Below are 19,440 nucleotides of genomic sequence, written 5' to 3'. Positions count from 1 at the left end.
ACTGACCCTTGTTACTGTGTGACCGCCGCGGTGGCTCACATGGTATTCTGCACTCGACTGCTGATCGTGAGGACGCAGGACCAAATGCCAGCTGCGGCGGCCTTATTTTGATGAAGGCATAGCGCAAAAGACTCCATGTTTTCCTCTTACGGCGCGGTTCAGGTGTCCGCCGAGATGTGAGGCATACTGCGCAATTTCCTTTCCTCAAAACTTTATTTGTTTTATTTCTGTGCGATGTCACTGCAAATCAATTACCAAATCTTAGGTTGTGGAAGGTTATCTGGAGCCCTCCTCTACGGCGCCCCTTTCTCTCTTCCCTTTTTTACTGCATACCTTCCCTCACGGCGTGGTTGAGGTGTCCGTCGAGTGTGAGACAGTTGTTGCGCCTTTATTTTCCTATCGTCACAAATTTTTTTATGTTTTATACGGCTTGAAATGAGCATTTTCGCCCTTTACTGCTGCTGACAGCGCAGCGAATGCATCAATGCATTGAAACCACGGCGACTGAAACCCTTGGGATCGTAGCAGGGACACTAAAGCCCTTGCATGTTTTCAAGCAGGTCACACCGGCAGCTTTGCAACACATGTAATAGAAGCTCGTTAGTTATCCGGATATGTGCTCTCCTTAGCGGGAAATAAACTTTGAACGCATGCACTCTAGCGAACAGAAAATAAAGTAGGTGGGGTTTCCGCCTTCTCACAGTTGTCGTTTCCGAATGCTTAGCCCCTATGCACATGTGGGCTGCGAGGAAATAGCCTCGGCTGCCGACTGCCTCTGCACTCCAGCTCTTGCCGTCGCCTACCTCGAGGCCCTTATGCTTCGCGCGGCTCATGCGGGCACGAGCTAAGGAAAGGCTCTCGTTGTCCTAGCTGCACTGCAAAAAATGTGCCTGAGGTCACGCGTTTTCGCAAGGACTACTGGATGTTTTTAGCCGACGCCTGTAGTAACGTTGGGCGCAACGGTGTTATTTGCTGCGTTATCTGCTGCGTATACGAAAGCGGCCAATAATCTAAGGTTAGCCCTCACGTCCGGCTTAAAAAATGCGACATAACGGTCTCTCTTAAATTCTTTGTCCTCCGTGAAACACTCCTTTTAAAGCATTCTCATTTTTTATGCTTCCCCACGTGCCATGCTAAGTGTCTCAGGAGATGAACTGCAAAGCCCGATAAAAGAGTTCGACAGGCAGAGAAACGGTGGGTCTAAAACATAAAATGCAGGAAACAAAAGTAATGTTCAACAGTGTCGCCAGGAAACAGCAGTTTACAATTGGTAGCGAGATGCTGGAAGTGGTAAGGCAATGCGTCTACTTAGGACAGGTAGTGACCGATGATCCGGTTCACGAAAGTGAAACAACTAAACTTGAAGAATAAGAATGGGGTGGAACACAATTGACAGGTTCTTTCAGATTATGAATGCAAGTTTACCAATATCCCTCAAGAGAAAAGTGTACAATACCGCTACTGACCGCTATTTACCTATTGGGCAGAAACGTGGAGGCTAGCGAAAAGGGTACAGCTTAAGTTAGGGACAACGCAGCAAGCTATGGAAAGAAAAATGGTAGTTCTAACATTAAGAGACAGGGAAAAAGCAGAGTGGGTCAGATTAAACGCGGATTAATGACATCCTAGTCGAAATTACGAGGAACCAATGTGCTGGCCAGGGTATGTAATGTGAAGGCAAGATATCCGATGATCGTTAAGGGTCACAGACTCGATACCAATAGAAAGAAAATGTAGCAGTGGGCGCCAGAAAGATAGGTGGGCGGATGAGATTAAGAAGTTTGTGGGAATGTGGTGGCCGCAGCTGGAAAAGGACAGGGTTAATTGGAGAGATATGCAGAGTTATTTGCCCTGCAGTGGGTGTAATCAGGTTGATGATGATGATGATGACGTGCACTTATGCATTACGGGGAACCCATTGTGAGGTGCACAAAAGATCCGCGGAGGATTTGTGAACGCGGTGCGTCGACAGCGGTGCGTTGGACAGCGGAGCGCTGCGCGTGACAGCCCAGCGTTGCGCGTGTACGAAGGGCGTGTGCGAGGTGACGGCGACAAAGAGCGTGGCGAGCACGAGGAGCGGAGAGCTGACGGGTGAGAAAAACGAGGTGTAAAGGAAGACAGAGCAGCGGAGCAGCGGAGATCGGGTCAATCAAGCGTGGAGGTGGCAGCCGTCGGACGTTGGGTCCATGCTGCCGTGACCTCCCTTGGATCACCGACGCAAGCCTACTGCGTTCACTGCAAGTGTGGACGTGGCAGCCAATGTACTGAGGGTCCGTGTTGCCGTAAGGCACTCTTGGATAGCCTGCTACTGACATCGCACAGCACACGGGCGCCTTAGCGTTTTGCCTCCATAAAAACGCAGCCGCCGCGGTCGGGTTCGAACCCGGGAACTCCGGATCAGTAGGGCGCTCGGCTACTGATCCGGAGTTCCCGGGTTCGAACCCGACCGCGGCGGCTGCGTTTTTATGGAGGCAAAACGCTAAGGCGCCCGTGTGCTTTGCGATGTCAGTGCACGTTAAAGATCCCCAGGTGGTCGAAATTATTCCGGAGCCCTCCACTACGGGCACATCTTTCTTCCTTTCTTCTTTCACTCCCTCCTTTATCCCTTTCCTTAACGGCGCGGTTCAGGTGTCCAACGATATATGAGACAGATACTGCGCCATTTCCTTTATCAAAAAAACAATTATTATTATTATTAAGCCTCCGGCGTTTCGTAACGCCATCGACGGGACCTGGATACGCTTGTTCTTTCGGTTGATGGCAAGTACTTCGGGCTGTTGACGGGAGTCCACCGGCGTCTCCCTGCGTTCCTCTCCGCTCCTACCACCACCTGGCTCCCTTCCGCCGCTTCCTTCGACGCAAGACCAGCGACGCGTCGCATTACATGCACCCGCGTCCGCCCTGTCTGCAAGGCATCCCCTGCAAGGCATCCTGGGACGCTCATTACCTGGTGAGCACTTTTTTTAATTCTGTAGTGTCGTACACGTGTTGAGTGTGTGTTTTCCTTTCTTATTGGCTCTTTTCCGTAATAATAATAGTAATTGGTTTTGGAGGAAAGGAAGGGGCGCAGTATCTGTCTCATATATCGGCGGATACTTGAACCGCGCCGTAACGGAAGGGACAAAGGAGGGAGTGAAAGAAGAAAGGAAGAAAGAGGTGCCGTAGTGGAGGGCTTCGGAATAATTTCGACCACCCGGAGATCTTTAACGTGCACTGACATCGCACAGCACACGGGCGCCTTAGCGTTTTGCCTCCATAAAAACGAAGCCGCCGTGGTGGGGTTCGAACCCGGGAACTCCGGATCAGTAGCTGAGCGCCCTAACCACTGAGCCATGGCGGCGGGTGCTTTTGTCCTTTAAATTATAAATATGGCTTCGTTTTGTTTTGTTTGACCTCTTTGTTCTCTTGTCCGAACCTGCGCGTGATAGCGTTTCCCTTCGGAAAGTCGGGGACGCGCTACCAATTCGCGACACCCATCCTGACAGCTGACTGCCTGCGCGGCCTCAATCATGCTTGATGCATAGATTTCTTTTAGACGTCGCTTTCTCGCGAAAGTGCTTACATGTATTTAATTGGCCTAGCGGACTACCCGGGCTGTTCTAATTGTTGCATAACTGAGACTATGGAACATGTACTAGTGATGCGCCCTGTATAAGCGCGCGAAAAACTAACGTTGCCCGCTTCCTAGGAGTGTATAGACGGCAGACCGCTCTCAGAGGAATTACTGCTAAGTGCTTGGCCGTAGATTTGGAAAGCAGTCCAAGCATTGCGGGTGTATTCATATTTTTTGACCGGCACGGGCCTTTACTCGTGGCTGTGATACCGCCAAGTGGGCGCGCACATATTCTCATCTCTCACCGCGCCGTTACCAATCACGACCATCTTTTTCTCCTCTCTCACCTCCCCAGTGCAGAGTAGCAGGCCAGATATAGATCTTTCCGGCCGACCTTTTCTCCGTTACTTTCAGCAAAGTTATTGCTTTCTCCCCACGTGTACTAATGCGTTATGGAGAACCCATTATGGCAGCTGACTGCCTCTTAGCTTCTGCTCTTCGCGTCTCATATCTCAAGGCATTCAGACTGTGCGTACTCCTGTTAAAGCATCGCCATTTTGATGCTTACCCACGTGCACTTTTGCGATGCGGAGAACCCATCCTGGCAGCTGACTGCCTCTTAGCTTCTGCTCTTCGCGTCTCATATCTCAAGGCATTCAGGCTGTGCGTACTCCTGTTAAAGCATCGCCATTTTGATGCTTACCCACGTGCACTTTTGCGATGCCGAGAACCCATCCTGGCAGCTGACTGCCGCTGCCCTTCTGCCCATGCTCGATCCGCTTCTACGCCAGCGCGCCTTTTATTGGCCGCTAAACGCACCACACGATCATAATTTAGAAGACTTATGGACGTGCTTGCCGAGAAACAATATTATTCTGGAACATATAAAAGTATGACCTTATTATTGCAACTGTACACAAAATAGCGCTCGAATTTGGCGCATGTTATCTGGGAACCGATGACGTTGCTCTAAAATGTTATTTTGGTTCACTGTGGCATCTATTCAGAGACAACGCAGAACGAAACATGTGCATGAAGAAACTAAAAGCCACCAACTCGAATGGGGTCTTTTTTTCCTGCCCACGGATGATCTTAGAGGAGACATATCACTCGTGCTCTCGTAGCGCTTCAGACTGTGGGGCATTTCACAAATTTATTTAGTGCAATTTTTACTTGTGCTGCGTGATCCAAGTTGTAACAGTTTGTACTGGGTTGCAGCCCTGAGGAAGGAGTCAAAACCCGGTGCCTGCGCGACTTTGAGATCGGCCGTCCACTGGGGAAGGGCAAGTTTGGCAATGTCTACCTTGCCCGAGAAAAAAAGACGCACTATCTCGTTGCTCTTAAGGTGGGTAGACAGCAAGCATTGATATAATTTCATGTATATTTGGTAGAATTCGGTTGTTGCAGCACGTCATTGATAGCAGCATTGGTACTTTGCTGCCCGATAGCAGTTCACATGCGTTATGAGTGGCGGCTCGGTTTCCTCCCTTATATACCGGGTGATGCACCTAAGGTGGTCTGTAATTTTTAAAAGTAGGCTTTTTCAGTTAGAAGAAGTAACACTATCAGGGGTGTAGCACATCAGAATACACCTAAGACGCTGGTTGAATAGTACTGCGTAGTTAGATTTTTAACAATTACTGTTAGTCCCCTTATTATGAGGCGTGCAGCTCGCCATAACTGATATCCATATCAGTATTTAGAATTTCGAAAACGAATTTGCTCTCGGCGCTGTGGCCTAACATATTTTTGTTTCGGCGAGTTATATTCACTTGAGGGCTCGCTTGGCCTGTGAGCATCTCGAAAGTGCTTGTATTTTGGCGTGACTTGGGCATTTTTTGGGCCACACAGAGGTGGTGAGTGGTTTTCAGAAATTCTTTCTAATTATTTAATCGAAGACCATAGTAGGACCCGTTATTGAACAGCGAGATAGATGGATGGCTCTCACACACTGGCGAAGCCTTGATGGCGTCGTGGGCTCACCAGTGCGTAATGATTGCACCGGAAAGACTACCCGTGTTTACGAGCTGCGACACAAAGCAGCCTAGGCGCAGTGGAGGAAACACCTGTGCATACTCATGCTCGTTGAGGCGTGTGTTCATGCAGTTGCCTGTCTGGTCGACGCGTGTTGTGCCACACGAAAACGGCATCTGTACATAAGCGACAGTCGATTTGGCTCACGTACTGTGTGGAATTTCTCAGAGAATAAACACCTCTCGTACAAACGCTACTCACCCACCGCAGTCGCTGAATCATTAGCTACACATCTTTCAGTTTATCGAGGGCAAAAAACAACTATATTAACGTATATTGCCTCCACTCTTTTGATATGTGCGATGCGATCAATGTGCAGAATGACGGCAATACTTGTGAACTTGGTGAGGGCCGCAGTCATTTCTGCTAGCCGTCCGAAGATTACTGAAATTTTTTTATAAATTGCTTTGAGTCTTTGGGAATCAACATCCGCAGATACAGCCGCGCACAGCCTCAGTTTTCTCCCCATTCATAGATCTAAATAATGTTGATCTTGGGAAGACGAAACTACTGCGCCCTCGTGCACTTTAGAGTGTGCGGATTTAAACAGCAACAACAGGTTAAAACAGCAATGCATGATTTTTTTTTCCAACACACCCCTACTAGAGCACCAGTAAGCACGATAGAGAGGCTGTTGCATCCGCCTGTCCTCGTATCTGCGCAAATGCTTATGCATGGCGCAGTTCAAACACGAACGTTCTTTTTAGCCACCGTTACAGCGCACGCGTGATATCGCAGAGACCTATCACATCATCAAATCGTCGCCAATGTGTATAAGTTAGTCGTGTTGTCGGATAAAGAAATCGTGCTTGCCCAGGCAGTTATCTGTTATCTGGCTTATTAAAGGGCACCGATCTTAGAGCTTATTTTATCCCAGTGGAAAAAGCGACGAAACCATGTCAGAAACCATGCCTGGGCAAGCACGATTTCTTTTGGCAGCAGCGGCAGCAACCAGCGCACACGTCTCCTGAATTGCTGCTCCACGTATTTGCAGGCTACCCGACGCCTGTCATCTGTACGCGACAAGGTGCCGAGCCCGTCCACTGAGCACGGTGCCCGACATCTGTACGGGGCAAGCTGCCGAGCCAGAGGTGCACGACGAATAACATCGATCTCGGACAGCGTTCGAGAATCCTGCATAACGCCGAGCCTCACGGTGAAAAGCACGAACAATCGTCAGCGGTATCACCGACACCGTCCGGCGAATTTTCAGCAAGGGGCGTTTCCTTGGCATTGGCAGCAGCGGCAGCAACCAGCGCACACGTCTCCTGAATTGCTGCTCCACGTATTTGCAGGTTGGTCGTTTTTTCGATAGTTCTTCTTGTTCCTGCCGCTGCTGCCAAGGCTACCGTTGAGTGTCACGCAATTATCATGTTACGCTGTTGCGCATGTCGACAACCTGTTGATGACAGCTGTCAATCACTGTGCTGCTCAGAGTGTGAATTTACGTACCATGTCGGATCATGTTCAGGCGTTTCGGAAGAAACGTTCATTTCGAAACGAGCAAAAGCTTGGAAGGCCTGGAGGTGCGAAACATGTAAGGGCAGCCGTAAAGCTGAGGATACACTGCACGGGCAGCAGTCCGATAGAGAACTAATCACTAGGCTGTTTTCAATGGAAAGTAAAATTGACTCCCTTCTGGCCATGTCCAGCAAGCTTGAGTCGCTTGAGTCATCCGTCAGCCTGCTCTCAGATAAATTCGATGAGTTTCAAACACGTCTTCTAGCCCAAGAAAAGTCGACAAAGGATGTCACGAAGCGTGTAGAGCGGCTTGAGAAAGCTGAATGGGCCTGTGAAATTGCATAGCTCAATAAGGACGTTGACAGTCTAGAATGGCGCAGTCGTCGACTGAACATCTAAATCCATGGTCTACCAGAGACGGAAAACGAGGACTTACTAAAGAAAGTGAATGAAATAGGCACAAAACTGGAACTTGATGAGGTGTGCTCGAGTGACATAACAGCCCTGCACAGGCTTCCCGCGAAGCCGGGCAAAACACGGGGCGTAATTGTTCGCTTCGCAAAGCAGGAGGTTCGTGATGCCTGGCTAGCAAAAAGGCAGGCGCTACGTGATGACAACACCGGAAAGTACATGTGTGAGAATATGACTCGGTACACTCGCACTCTTCTGACAGTTGCCAAAGAATGGGCTAAGGAATCCGGCTACGCGTTCGTTTGGCACGTGAATGGAAAGGTGCTTGTACGGAAACAAGCCGGTGCACGAGCAGTTGTCATCCGCGATAAGGATGACCTCGCCAATCTGAGGTGATAGCGCAGGCAATTGTATTTTCAAGCAAACGCGATGCCATTCATGTCCAATTTTGCTCACCATAGTGAGCAACTCAAGGATAAGCAGAAGTTTTCTTTATTTCATTTAAACGCCCAAAGTTTGCGAAATAAATTTGATGAGGTTACTTTGTTTTTATCAAATTTAAACCACGAGTTTGACTTTATTTGCTTTAGTGAGACGTGGTTCACATCTGACGACTGTTTTCTCTTGCCGGGATTTGATTGTGTGTCAGCGTGCCATTCATAAAAGCGCGGAGGAGGTGTTGCTCTGTATGTGCGTTGCCAACTACCGTATCAAATTCTAGCAAACTATAACATTGTGAATGAAAATTTTGAGTGCGTCATTATTCACTGTTATAATATACTACTTGCTCTTGTGTACCGACCGCCATCTAGGTGTTTAAAGCAATTCATGCAGTTTGCAGAAGAAATATTTGAACGTAGCCTCGAGCTCAACCTCGAATGTGTCTTTGTTGGGGATTTCAGTATAAATGCTTCTCCAAATAATATTATTTTTTTTGCATTTCCAAGAGCTCTTTGAGTCGTATGGTTTTTCAAATGTGATTAATGATCCTACTCGCGTCACGTCAAATTCTGAAACAATACTTGACCTGTGCATTACAAGCTTCTGCCCCGATGAAGTTAAATCAGGTACAATTATATGCGATCTTACTGATCATTTACCCATTTACTGTCTGATACCTTCGAAGCAAAAACGCTCTTTTCTGGAGAAAGAAATATTGATTAGAGATTACTCGGAAAAAAAACATGTCAAAGTTTAAAGAACTCATTATGCAACAGGACTGGGATAGCGTTACAAAGGAAAAGGATTGTAATAACGCTTATAAGGCATTCTTGATGTTTTTTATTTCTGCGTACAATGAATCCTTCGGTTTTAAAACTCTTAAGAGACACAAGAGAGCAAGAAAGCCCTGGATCTCGCACGACCTGTATAACAGAATAAAAAACCGCAACATCCTTTTTCAAAAGTTTTTAGGCACACGAAGTGAAGGCGATCTCCGCGCATTTAAGAAAGCGAGAAATAAATTGAATGCTGATATTAAGAAAGCAAAGAGATCATACTATGTGAACAAGTTTTCCAATATTGCAGGAAATCCTCGTCTGGTATGGCAAGCGGTCAGAGACGTCACGTGTAAATCGAACTCCCCAAAGCGGGTTTCTTATCACAGCGAATCTATGAGTGAAGAAGAGGTTGCAAACCTGTTCAACGAACATTTTATTAACGTGGGTGCTTCCGCAAATGACTGCGCTGCGATACCATGTGAGAAATTTGTCAAAGCACATTGTGAAAATACTGTATTTTTGTTCCCAACTGATGAATATGAAATACTGGACGTCATTTTGGGTTTAAAGAACCATTGCGCCTCTGGAGCTGACGATATTAAACCCGGTCCACTAAAAGCCGTGGCAGTCCACTCACTCATATTCTGAACCTTATTCTTTCCACCGCAGTGTTCCCAGACGCAATGAAGTTAGCTCGTGTGGCTGTTATACACAAGGGCGGTTCCACTAACGATATGAACAATTACAGACCAATCTCGGTGCTCCCTATCTTTGCGAAGGTAGCGGAAAATATTATACATAAAAGACTAGTAAGCTTTCTGAGTGTAAATAACATAATAGCAAGTGAACAATTCGGCTTTAGAAAAAATAAGTCCTCCGAAATGGCCCTTCTTGAAGTGAAAGAACATATACTCGAAAACATTGAAAGGAAAATATTTACCCTCGGAATATTTCTGGATTTTAGAAAGGCCTTCGACTGTGTCCAACATGACGTGCTTTTAAGGAAGTTGCCATTGTATGGATTTCGCGGCAACGCATGGTCTTTAATAAAAAGCTACTTAACATCTAGAGCCCAGTTCACATGTATAAATGGCGCAAAATCCGACAGCAGACTTGTAAAACAGGGCGTACCTCAAGGGTCATTACTTGGTCCGACACTATTTTTACTATATATAAACGACATTGTAAACATAATAAATAACATTAAGTTAATTTTATATGCAGATAACACGAATGTGTTTTTCTCGGGCGCTGACGTTGTGGACGTGTTTCATCAGGCCAACGAATGGTTAACTGGACTGAACTTATGGCTTCTTTCGAACAGACTCCAATTAAACACAAGTAAAACTGAATACATACTGTTTAGACCGAGGAGAACCCATTCACCCACGAACTTGCACTTAAAATTTCATAACGTTACTATCGAACAATCGACTACAGTTAGATTTTTGGGGGTAATATTCCAGGAGAACCTTTCATGGACGCCTCACGTTGACGTACTGCGTAGGGACCTTGGGCGAGCCCTGGGAATTTTAAACAAGATAAAATACCATGTTCCGTCTGCTGTAAAAAAGCAAATCTACTATGCGCTTTTACATTCACGCTTCTGTTACTGTTTCCTAGTATGGGCTACAACGACTAAGACAAATTTGGATTGTCTTTTCTCTTTGCAAAAGCGAGCAGTGAGAGCAATAGGCAATTTAGATCTTTCGGAGGACACTGCACCTCATTTTAAAAGTAATAAAATAATGCCCATTCACAAACTCCATAAACACAAACTGGCCCTGGAAATTTCGCGTCTTCACCAAACAGATATAACATTTCAAACTAAATATCATGCCCAACCTGGTCCTTATTATCTACGACAAAACTTAATACCAAGGCCCCGTTCGCGTACAACATACGGTGATCAAAAACTAAGTTATTTGATTCCGGATTTCCTCAATGCGCATCCTGAATTAGCTGAGATACTGTTTACTGCCACCAAGGTGCAACGACTGAGAAGAACACTTAGAGACATTTTCTTAAATGAAAACTAAATACCATGCTGTGCTGATAATTTCGTTCGCCTTCACTCCGGATCTTTACCTTCACTGTGATGACTGTTTTTCATAACACCACGCTACTGATCCCACTTATTGTTTCTTATGTACCTGTATTTTTGTGTTTTTCATGCCCTTTCATATCATGCAGTATTGATGTTTCTTTTGCTTTGTAATTATTGTGCTTATGTTACGTTGTTTCCGCCGCAGCCAAGGGGGCGCGGCCCCGTCAGGCATGTTCTATTGCCTTTTGTCGCGTCCCCCAAGGCATTTCTGTAACGGAATGTCTTCAATAAAGAAAAAGAAAAAAAGAGAAAAAATACAACATTCTGTCGTTTTGCCGTAACGAGAAATTTTTCTCTTGTTTTGTAGTTTTTTCTTCACTACTGTAGTTTTTTTTGTACAGTACTTATCTATAGTATGCATAGTTCTGTAGTACTTATATGTAGCAACGATACGAAATTCTACCGTAGCTACAAAAAATTTGTCTTGTTTCATACAAGATCATGGGCAAGAACATTACAGTAAATCTCTGCGACAACAGAAAATTATATATTGTATTTTTCGATTGGGATTTGTTGCTTCTCCTCGTGGTTACTTTTCGTTGCTTTATTTACTATGTATTAATCTGTTTATACGCACTGAACTGTACAGCGTCTGTGCAATCTGTTCTGTTTCACTTTCGGCAACAGTCCACCCTTGCGGCTTTTCCATTCTGAAGTGATTTTTATAGAACGGGAGCAATGTGTGCATACTGCATTCATGCACAGAAGCCCGTGGCTTATGAAAATTTAACAAAGTGGACACCTGCTCCGACACCTGCTGTTACTTAAGATAAATTTTTACTTGATAAGAAGGCTGGGCTTAATAGCTCTAGAAGGTCTTTGGGCGTGCATAGACATACTTCTTGAAGTAAAAACTGATAGAGTGCACAAAATCATTGAGTCTACAGGCTACAGGCACTGCCGTATTATCGCAAAGATTTGTAACGTTTGTTGATTGTCGAATGCAACGCTACGTGGTCTTATCACTCTGGAACGCAAGAGGCGATCAGATATTTATAGAAAAATTGTAGCCGCGCGCAATGTTTTCTACGATGTTGGAGGTTGTCGTAAGTACGTTTCACGCCTTATCTTGAAAGTTCTTCATTACTTTTAAATTAGGCGCAGTGCGGGGGCGACGATGATGCTGTTTTTCGTCGACCAGCTGGCACACTTGCTGATATCGCCGTCGCTGAGTTGTACACATTTACGGGCACAAGATCGCACGATAAATAACGCACATGTTTGAAGCAATTCTGCCAGTCCTCCTTGTGGAGCGCCTGCCGACACCACCACGGGACCGTACTTAGGTTGACTGGAAGATTTTGTTGTGGTCGCGCTATATTGTTTGCAATCTGATTGTAAGACTGTGCATGAGACAGCTAACACAATGTTTCTGTATTCACAACCAAAGGGAGCTCAAACGCGGTAATAACACTGCCAACCGAAATTCTTGAAGTTTATTGAGCACAGCCAGAAGTACAAACCACCAGAGTTGGAAGGTTTCTGGCATTCTTTTTGTTACTCCGGTGTTCTCGCGAATCGGGTTAGAAATGCGAGGCCTTCAAACAAAGTGTTTAGCAAGACAACACCTAACTACAGGGATAAAAATGTGTATACACGTTGCGCGTGAGACAGCAGCGGTGTCCTATTAGTCTGGACATCCGCCTCGTACAGGGGAGGCGCGGAATTCAGTTGCTACTGCCGCCAGGAATAAGCATCTGTTTCCAATTGGTACAAGCTTTCCTCTTTGCCTGGTGTCTGACTTCTCTGGGATGGAGTTCTTGGAAAATGGGTCATTGACAACAACTTGTGCAGATGAAAATAGCGTTTGCCATGGCGCTTTTTGGTGAAAGCTTCCCTTAAAAGCTGCCAATAAAAGTCATAATCAACATTGTACGTGCAGGTCTTGTTCAAGTCGCAGCTGCAGCGCTTTTATGTGGAGCACCAGTTGCAAAGAGAAATCGAGATCCAGTCCCACCTAAGGTGAGCTTGCTTGGCTTGGGATGTGCATTGTCATGAGTGCACCTTGTAGCACACTGCGTCGTGCTGCATTCTGGCTGTAGGTAATCCCGCTCTTTAGGCTGCTTTTGTAGCGATAGCTACATTACGGTAGCATTTCGCTCCTTCAGCCTGGCGGCGCCGCCACGCTGTCACGTGGTTGGTCACGTGATGCGGAGCAGCTGCCGGCGGGGCGGCGCCGTGGCCGATCAGGTGGTCCGCCTTGGCCAGCTCTAGCTATCGCGTCACTCCAGGTTTAACCAGAGCTAAACCACCGCGAATTTTTTTGTTGTTGCGTAGGTGTAGTTTTGGCTTGCGAACACTCATTAACTGCAGTTCTTTATTGATCGTTGATGGTTTTATTCTTCTGCAATTATACCACTTATTTGCTATGCCAGGCAGCTGGGAAGCTGGTGGATATTCTCCTGACACTGTCTTGTGAGCCCTGCCCCTGCCTTCTTTTTTCTTATTGGAAGTGCATACGCGCCACTATCATGTTGGAATGCTGCCAGCCAGGAAGTGAAGCATTTAAAAGTGCAGGCAAGACAATTCAACACGCTGTATAGTTCTAGAAAGGCGTTTGACAGCCAAACTTCAGCACACGGCTTCTTTTGAGAACGCTTCAGTCTGTTTGTTGCCGTTTTGAAATACTAAGGCTGCTGTTAAGCTGGTTTTTCAGCCTCCTTATGAAGGAATAATTATGCGTTCTGGAAGTAGCATGGTACGTGGCTCTGAGGAGATACCACTTGTGATTTTGTACGGGTGATTTGGCGCGGTTATTTTGTTATTATCGATGTGGCAAAGTGAAAATTCTGACCTAATGCTTGAAGTTTTATTTATTTATTTATTTTATTTAGTAAGGAACCCACAGCGCCGTGGCATTACAGTGGGGGGGGGGGAGGGGCAATGTACAAAAAAAGAAGCACACATGACACCTCCGCTCGCAGGCAGAGTTACAAGCATAAAGTGCTCTCCATGTACATCTCACTTCAAAAGAACACATCACAATCGCATCACATCATTAAAGAACGAAAGAACGCATCATTTGATGTCACACTCACAACATCGCTCGGTAGTCTGTTCCATTCTCTAATGGTTTTCGGAAAAAAAGACATTTTAAACAATTCAGTCTTTGCCCCGAATTCGCGGACTTTAAAAACATGGTCAACACGGTTGGATCTATAAAAAGGCTCCTGCACATACCTTTCGCGTTCAACCCGAGCAGTTGAATAATAAACAGCATGAAATAGCTTCAGACGCAACTTCTTTCGGCGCGTGTCAAGCAATTCCCAGTTGAGTGCATCCTTCGTACGCGATGCACTGTAACGAGCCCCGCGTGTGCCAGACACGAAATGAGAGGCAATGTTCTGCACCCTCTCCAACTTATTTTTATCTCTAGCAGTAGGCGGGTCCCAGACAGTGCACGCGTAGTCCAGAACCGACCTGACATAAGTCTTGAATAAAATGTCACGACATGACAGTGGAAAAGTGCTTGCATTTCGGCGAAGAAATCCCAAGTTTCTGCATTCTTTAGCAGAGATATAATCGACGTGACGGCGCCAGCTCAAATCAGGAGTAAAATAAACGCCTAGATATTTAAATTCAAATACCTGTTCTAACATTGTGTTCCTAACAACATATGAATACACATCAGGGTTTTTCTTTCTTGTAAACTTCATATGGACAGTCTTGGACAAATTCAAATTCATATTCCATTTAACGCACCACTCTGAGATTCTGTTCAAATCTTCTTGGAACATTTCCACATCTCGTTCACTAGTGACAACACTATAACGAACGCAGTCATCCGCAAATAACCGCATTTGAGATACTATTCCGTCACCAATGTCATTCACGTAGAGCAGGAACAATAGTGGTCCCAACACGGAGCCCTGGGGAACACCAGACACAACCTGCACTCTGAGACTCGGCGCCATTCATAACCACAAACTGCTGCCGTAAACATAGGTAATCTTTTACCCATGATATCACTTGAGGGCTGATATTGTAAAAAGACATTTATTGAATTAGTAAAGAATGCGTCACGGTATCAAAGGCCTTTTTAAAGTCCAAAAACATGCAGTCCACGCTAAGTCGCCTGTCCAGTGCCTCGGCCAGATCGTGCGCAAATTCAGTCAGCTGCGTAGTACACGATAGGCCCCTTCGAAAACCATGCTGACGAGGATTAAACAATGAATGTGCGTCCATATGTGCTGCTATACTGGTGAACAAAATATGTTCGAGTGTCTTGCACGCAACTGAAGTTAGAGATACCGGTCTATAATTTGATAGTGTTGCGAGGGCCAGATTTGTAGATTGGCACAACACTTGCAATTTCCCAGTCATCTGGAAGACAGGATTCTTCAAGCGATTTTTCAAAAATTATCTTTAAGTAGGGTGCAACCGACTCAGCACACAGTTTGTAGAATTTGTTTGGCAAGTCATCAGGACAACCAGCCTTAGCAATCTTCAGATTCTGCAGCAGAGACTGTATGCCGTTGATGCTGATCACAACATCATCCATAACACTCGCCACTGGCTGGAAACTCGGGGTATTCATATCAGCATGTTCGATTTCAGAGCTGAAAACAGAGCTGAAATATTTATTAAAGAACTCAGCTTTTTGTGCATCATCATCAACAAATGTGTCACCAGAAGCAAGAGGTGGTATAGTTAGAGCCTTTTCTATTTCTCTTTACATGTTTCCAAAATTCCTTTGGATTTTCTTTTAATTTCGTCTCCATTGAAATGGCTGCACAGGCTCCACCTGGAATTGTAAAATTAATTTTTCAGCTGTACATGATTAGAATAAGGAGAGTACCAGAAGCCATCCTTGTGTAAATTTTACACCTAACTGCCATGGCTGGATGTATGTCATAATGAAGTGCATTTGTGTACAGAAAATATAGCAGTTTGAACGAAAAAAGTTGCTTTTCTAGAAACCAATGCAGTCATTCTTTTCAACTGCCATTTTGTTTATTTTTTATTTTGACTTCTGATTGAAAGCGGTCATGGTAACGCACGGGAGCGCTTAACCTCGTTTAAGGTAACCACGGTTCTCGCTAAGCATGGTGCTGTTGTTCACACGACAGATTTAGGCTAATTGTTTAACTCGGTTAAGGTAACTACGCTTAACGGAAAAAGGGTTTACCTTAACCAAGGCTAAGTGTGCCCTTGCGGCAAGGATTCTAGGCGGTAAAATGTGCATTGGCAATCTTTTTTTTTGCTTGGAAGTAAAGGAAATGCATGCATAAAACGTTCTTGAAATTTCTCATGAACTTTTCACTGCGGGATGCTTTTTAAGCGCCCGTCTTTTCTGTCATTTTCGGTGTCTGCTCTGTTACGAGTGCTTGTTTTTGAATATTCTAACTGGGTGGTATTTTCTGATGCCCGAGGCGAATTCAAATCAACTGTTATTACTGATATTCGCTGCTGATATCAACATATTTACAGAACCAATAACCGTGCGAAACAGCGAACAGCTACCGGTGGTGCTGCGAACCGGCGCTATAAAGTGTGGAGTTTCAGCTGCAGCTGTCAAAGAAGTCATGATTGATCTCCAAAAGAGAGACGCAGCACGGAGTCAGTGTAATAACACTGTGACCGTCATGTTATACGTAAAGGAAAATTGCTATCTCTATCATTGTCATTTTATATTAATTATAAAATTACTGTTTCGCTGACGAAGATAGCCATTAAACTATCGCCGCATCTCAGTCGAGAAGATGGGTGAAAGCTATAAGAGCCATGGCCTCCTAGATGGGGCATCTTCCCGGTACTCACCTGCGGGCAGAAACGTGGAGGCTAACGGAAAGGGCTCAGATTAAGTTCAGGACAAAGCAGCGGGCCATGGAAAGAAAAATGATAGCTGTAACGTTAAGAGACCGGAAGCGGGCAGAGTGGGTGAGGGAACAAACGCGGGAACATCCTAGTAGAAATCAAGAGGAAATGGACTTGGGCAGAGCATGTAGTGCGAAGGCAAGAGTAACGATGTCGATTCCAAAAGATGGGAAGCCTAGCAGGGGGCAGAAGAAAGTTAGGAGGGCGGAGGAGATTAAGAAGTTTGCGGGAATACGGTGGGCGCAGTTGGCAAACGACAGGGTAATTGAAGAGACATGGTAGAGGCCTTTGCCCTGCGGTGGGCGTAGTCAGGTTGGTGATTATGATGATGATGAGCCATATGAACGCCGCCACGAATGAACCGCGTCGCGGCAGCTAGTGGGGCTGAGGGGGGGGGGGGGGGAGCTTTTACTGCAACAGTCGTCGACCGTGATATTCCGTGTGGCAACTCAAAATTGGCAGTTTGGACGAAAAATTCCGTATTTTTCGCTCTTATTTCTTGCAGTGATATGGAAAATCTCCGCATTTTCCCGTGCTTATTCAGTACAGACTAGTGAAGGCCAAAGAGTTGGAATTTGCCATGCGCTACTCGTTACGCTTGTATTTAAGTGAGGGAGAACTTGTGTGAAGAGTCTGGCGCCATATCGCTGTGTAAAAGTTAGTGTTAAAAGAAAAAGCTAAGAATTCAATCTGGAGATTTATTCAATCGAAATGCACTTACTAAAAGCTCGAAGAAAGTAAGCATGTAAATTACAAAAATAAACTCCTATTTTGTGTTTAACTGATACAACTCATGAGAATATCGCTTTACATGACCACCATATTTACTCCAGATTTGGTCGATCTGTCGTATATTCTTGATCCTTTGTACAACTGCTCGCAGTCGTTATTTTACAGAGCGCGCTCACCTTCCCTTATCCAGTACGTCTACCAGCTGGGCTAGGCCCTCAAGTTCTGCCACAGCCACAAGGTGATCCACCGGAACATCAAGGCGGAAAACTGACTCGTTGGCTTCAACGTCGAGATCAAGATCGCCTACTTCGGCTGGTCCGTGCATGCGCCCTCATCCAGGTGGCACACTAGCTAGCTTTCACTTGGCATGCAATCGGTTGTCCGCAGACGCTATGCGTGTTGACGGTGCTCTGATGCTTTTTGCGTTATGTCTGTCTAGTATGCTGTGTATACCGCTGCTCTGTCTGAACAGACTACCAAAACTGAGGTTTAGGGCAAAAATAAAAAGCTATACTGTTTGGTTAAAAAAAAAAAGTAAGCCTGGTTGGCGGGCTGTGCTTGGGCAACTCTCCACTCGATACTGTGGAAGACCGCAAAGTTGGAATTCTCATATTCAGTAACTGGTCAAAAAGCTCTCGTTTGTGTAGATGAAGCGCACAAAAACACAGCACACAGGAAAGGAAGACATGAGACAGGCGCTACTTGCAACTGTTTATTGAAGTCAAGAATGGCTTATTTATAGCCAAGAAGAAGGCGTAGAGGAAAGGAGACAAAAATAATATAACAAACAACAGGTAAATGACTAGTGCGAGGGGAAGGATACTACAGAGGGGGGAACAAAAGTGATTCAAATCTTTCTAAATTTACTAAAAATATACTTTCATTCTTATGAATGACCAGCGATGGAGTGCTGACACAGGAACTCCCGCTTTTTTTAAATCCTGTGGCCTTCTAGCAGTTCATGGGCAGTCTTATCTTTACTCCTACGCAATATCTGAGTTTCTCGCAGCTTCGCTTCGCAAATTTTTTTTGCTCTTCTTTGCCGCAGTCCTGGCAGTGAAGCGGCAAATGTTATCCGGTACCAGTTCTTAGCGAGCGTTTATGCTCCGTTAGGCGTTCATTATTACATCGGCCTGTCTGGTCGATGTACACCTTTCCACAAGTCAGCGGGATGCTATAGACTACCCGTACAGCACATTTCAGAAAAGGGTTTGCATGCTTAGTTTCAGATTCTGCTGACTTTGCATTATCATTTCCAACCTTCCGACACAGCGATGCAAGTTTTCTGGGTGCAGAGAAGACCGCCGGGACTTTGCATTTTACAGCAACATGCTTAAGATTATGGGCCACTTTGTGGGAATACGGAATGACCACCGGTTTGATTTTCTTTTCAGATACTTCACCATCCTCGTTCTTTTTTCTCTTTCTTTTTTTACTTTCTGCAGCAATGCTTCCGTAACAGAGCTAATCACCAGGGAAGGAAAGCCTGCCTGTTTTTTTATTTGTGCGTCAAAGCTTTCCTGTACATTATGACAGCACGATTTTGTTAGAGCTGAATCAAGACACGTGATGGCAATGGCACGTTTCACTGTCTTCGAGTGCGTCGAATCGTACGGCAACAATTATTTGCGGGCACGAGGACGATACATCCAGCAAACACCTTCGTCAGTAATGGTTATGTGAATATCTAAAAACTGTAATTTGTTTTCTTTCGCTAGTTCATATGTAAAATACAAACCCTTAGCATGTTGTTTAAAATCCGATAAAATATCCTGCACAGTTTGCGAGTAAGTCAAGGGCGATTGTTTAGTCAATATAATTAAAAAATCGCCAACGTACCTAAAGGTCTTCAGAACTTTGCCTGCGTCAAATGCCCCCGATAGGGTTCTGTAAATGCCCGCAAGAAAGATGTTGCACAGTACGGGAGCGACGCTTGAACCAATGCATATATCACGTTTTTGCACATACATTTGACTGTGAAAGGAAACGCTTGTCGAATACAAATAAAACTTTAAGAGGGCTAGAAAGTTATCTACAGATATACCGGCAGTATATTGGAAAGAAATCATGCAGTTCGTTTCTTTGCAGGCTAAGACAGATGCCAT

General features: G+C 45.3%; 1 protein-coding gene across 1 annotated transcript; it reads left to right on the top strand.

Moving 5' to 3' along the window:
* Positions 1–2,848: 2,848 nt before the first annotated feature.
* Positions 2,849–18,013, top strand: LOC144104333 (uncharacterized). The gene is made up of 4 exons (XM_077637270.1): positions 2,849–2,950; positions 6,582–6,882; positions 12,669–12,748; positions 17,526–18,013. Exons 1-4 carry the CDS (start codon positions 2,885–2,887, stop codon positions 17,544–17,546), a joined length of 468 nt encoding a protein of 155 aa, XP_077493396.1. The 5' UTR covers positions 2,849–2,884; the 3' UTR covers positions 17,547–18,013.
* Positions 18,014–19,440: the final 1,427 nt, after the last annotated feature.

Source organism: Amblyomma americanum, chromosome 1 (genome assembly GCF_052857255.1).
Source record: "Amblyomma americanum isolate KBUSLIRL-KWMA chromosome 1, ASM5285725v1, whole genome shotgun sequence".
NCBI lineage: Eukaryota > Metazoa > Arthropoda > Arachnida > Ixodida > Ixodidae > Amblyomma > Amblyomma americanum.
Note: the sequence above shows the minus strand (reverse complement) of the source record. Positions and strands in the feature narration are given on the sequence as shown.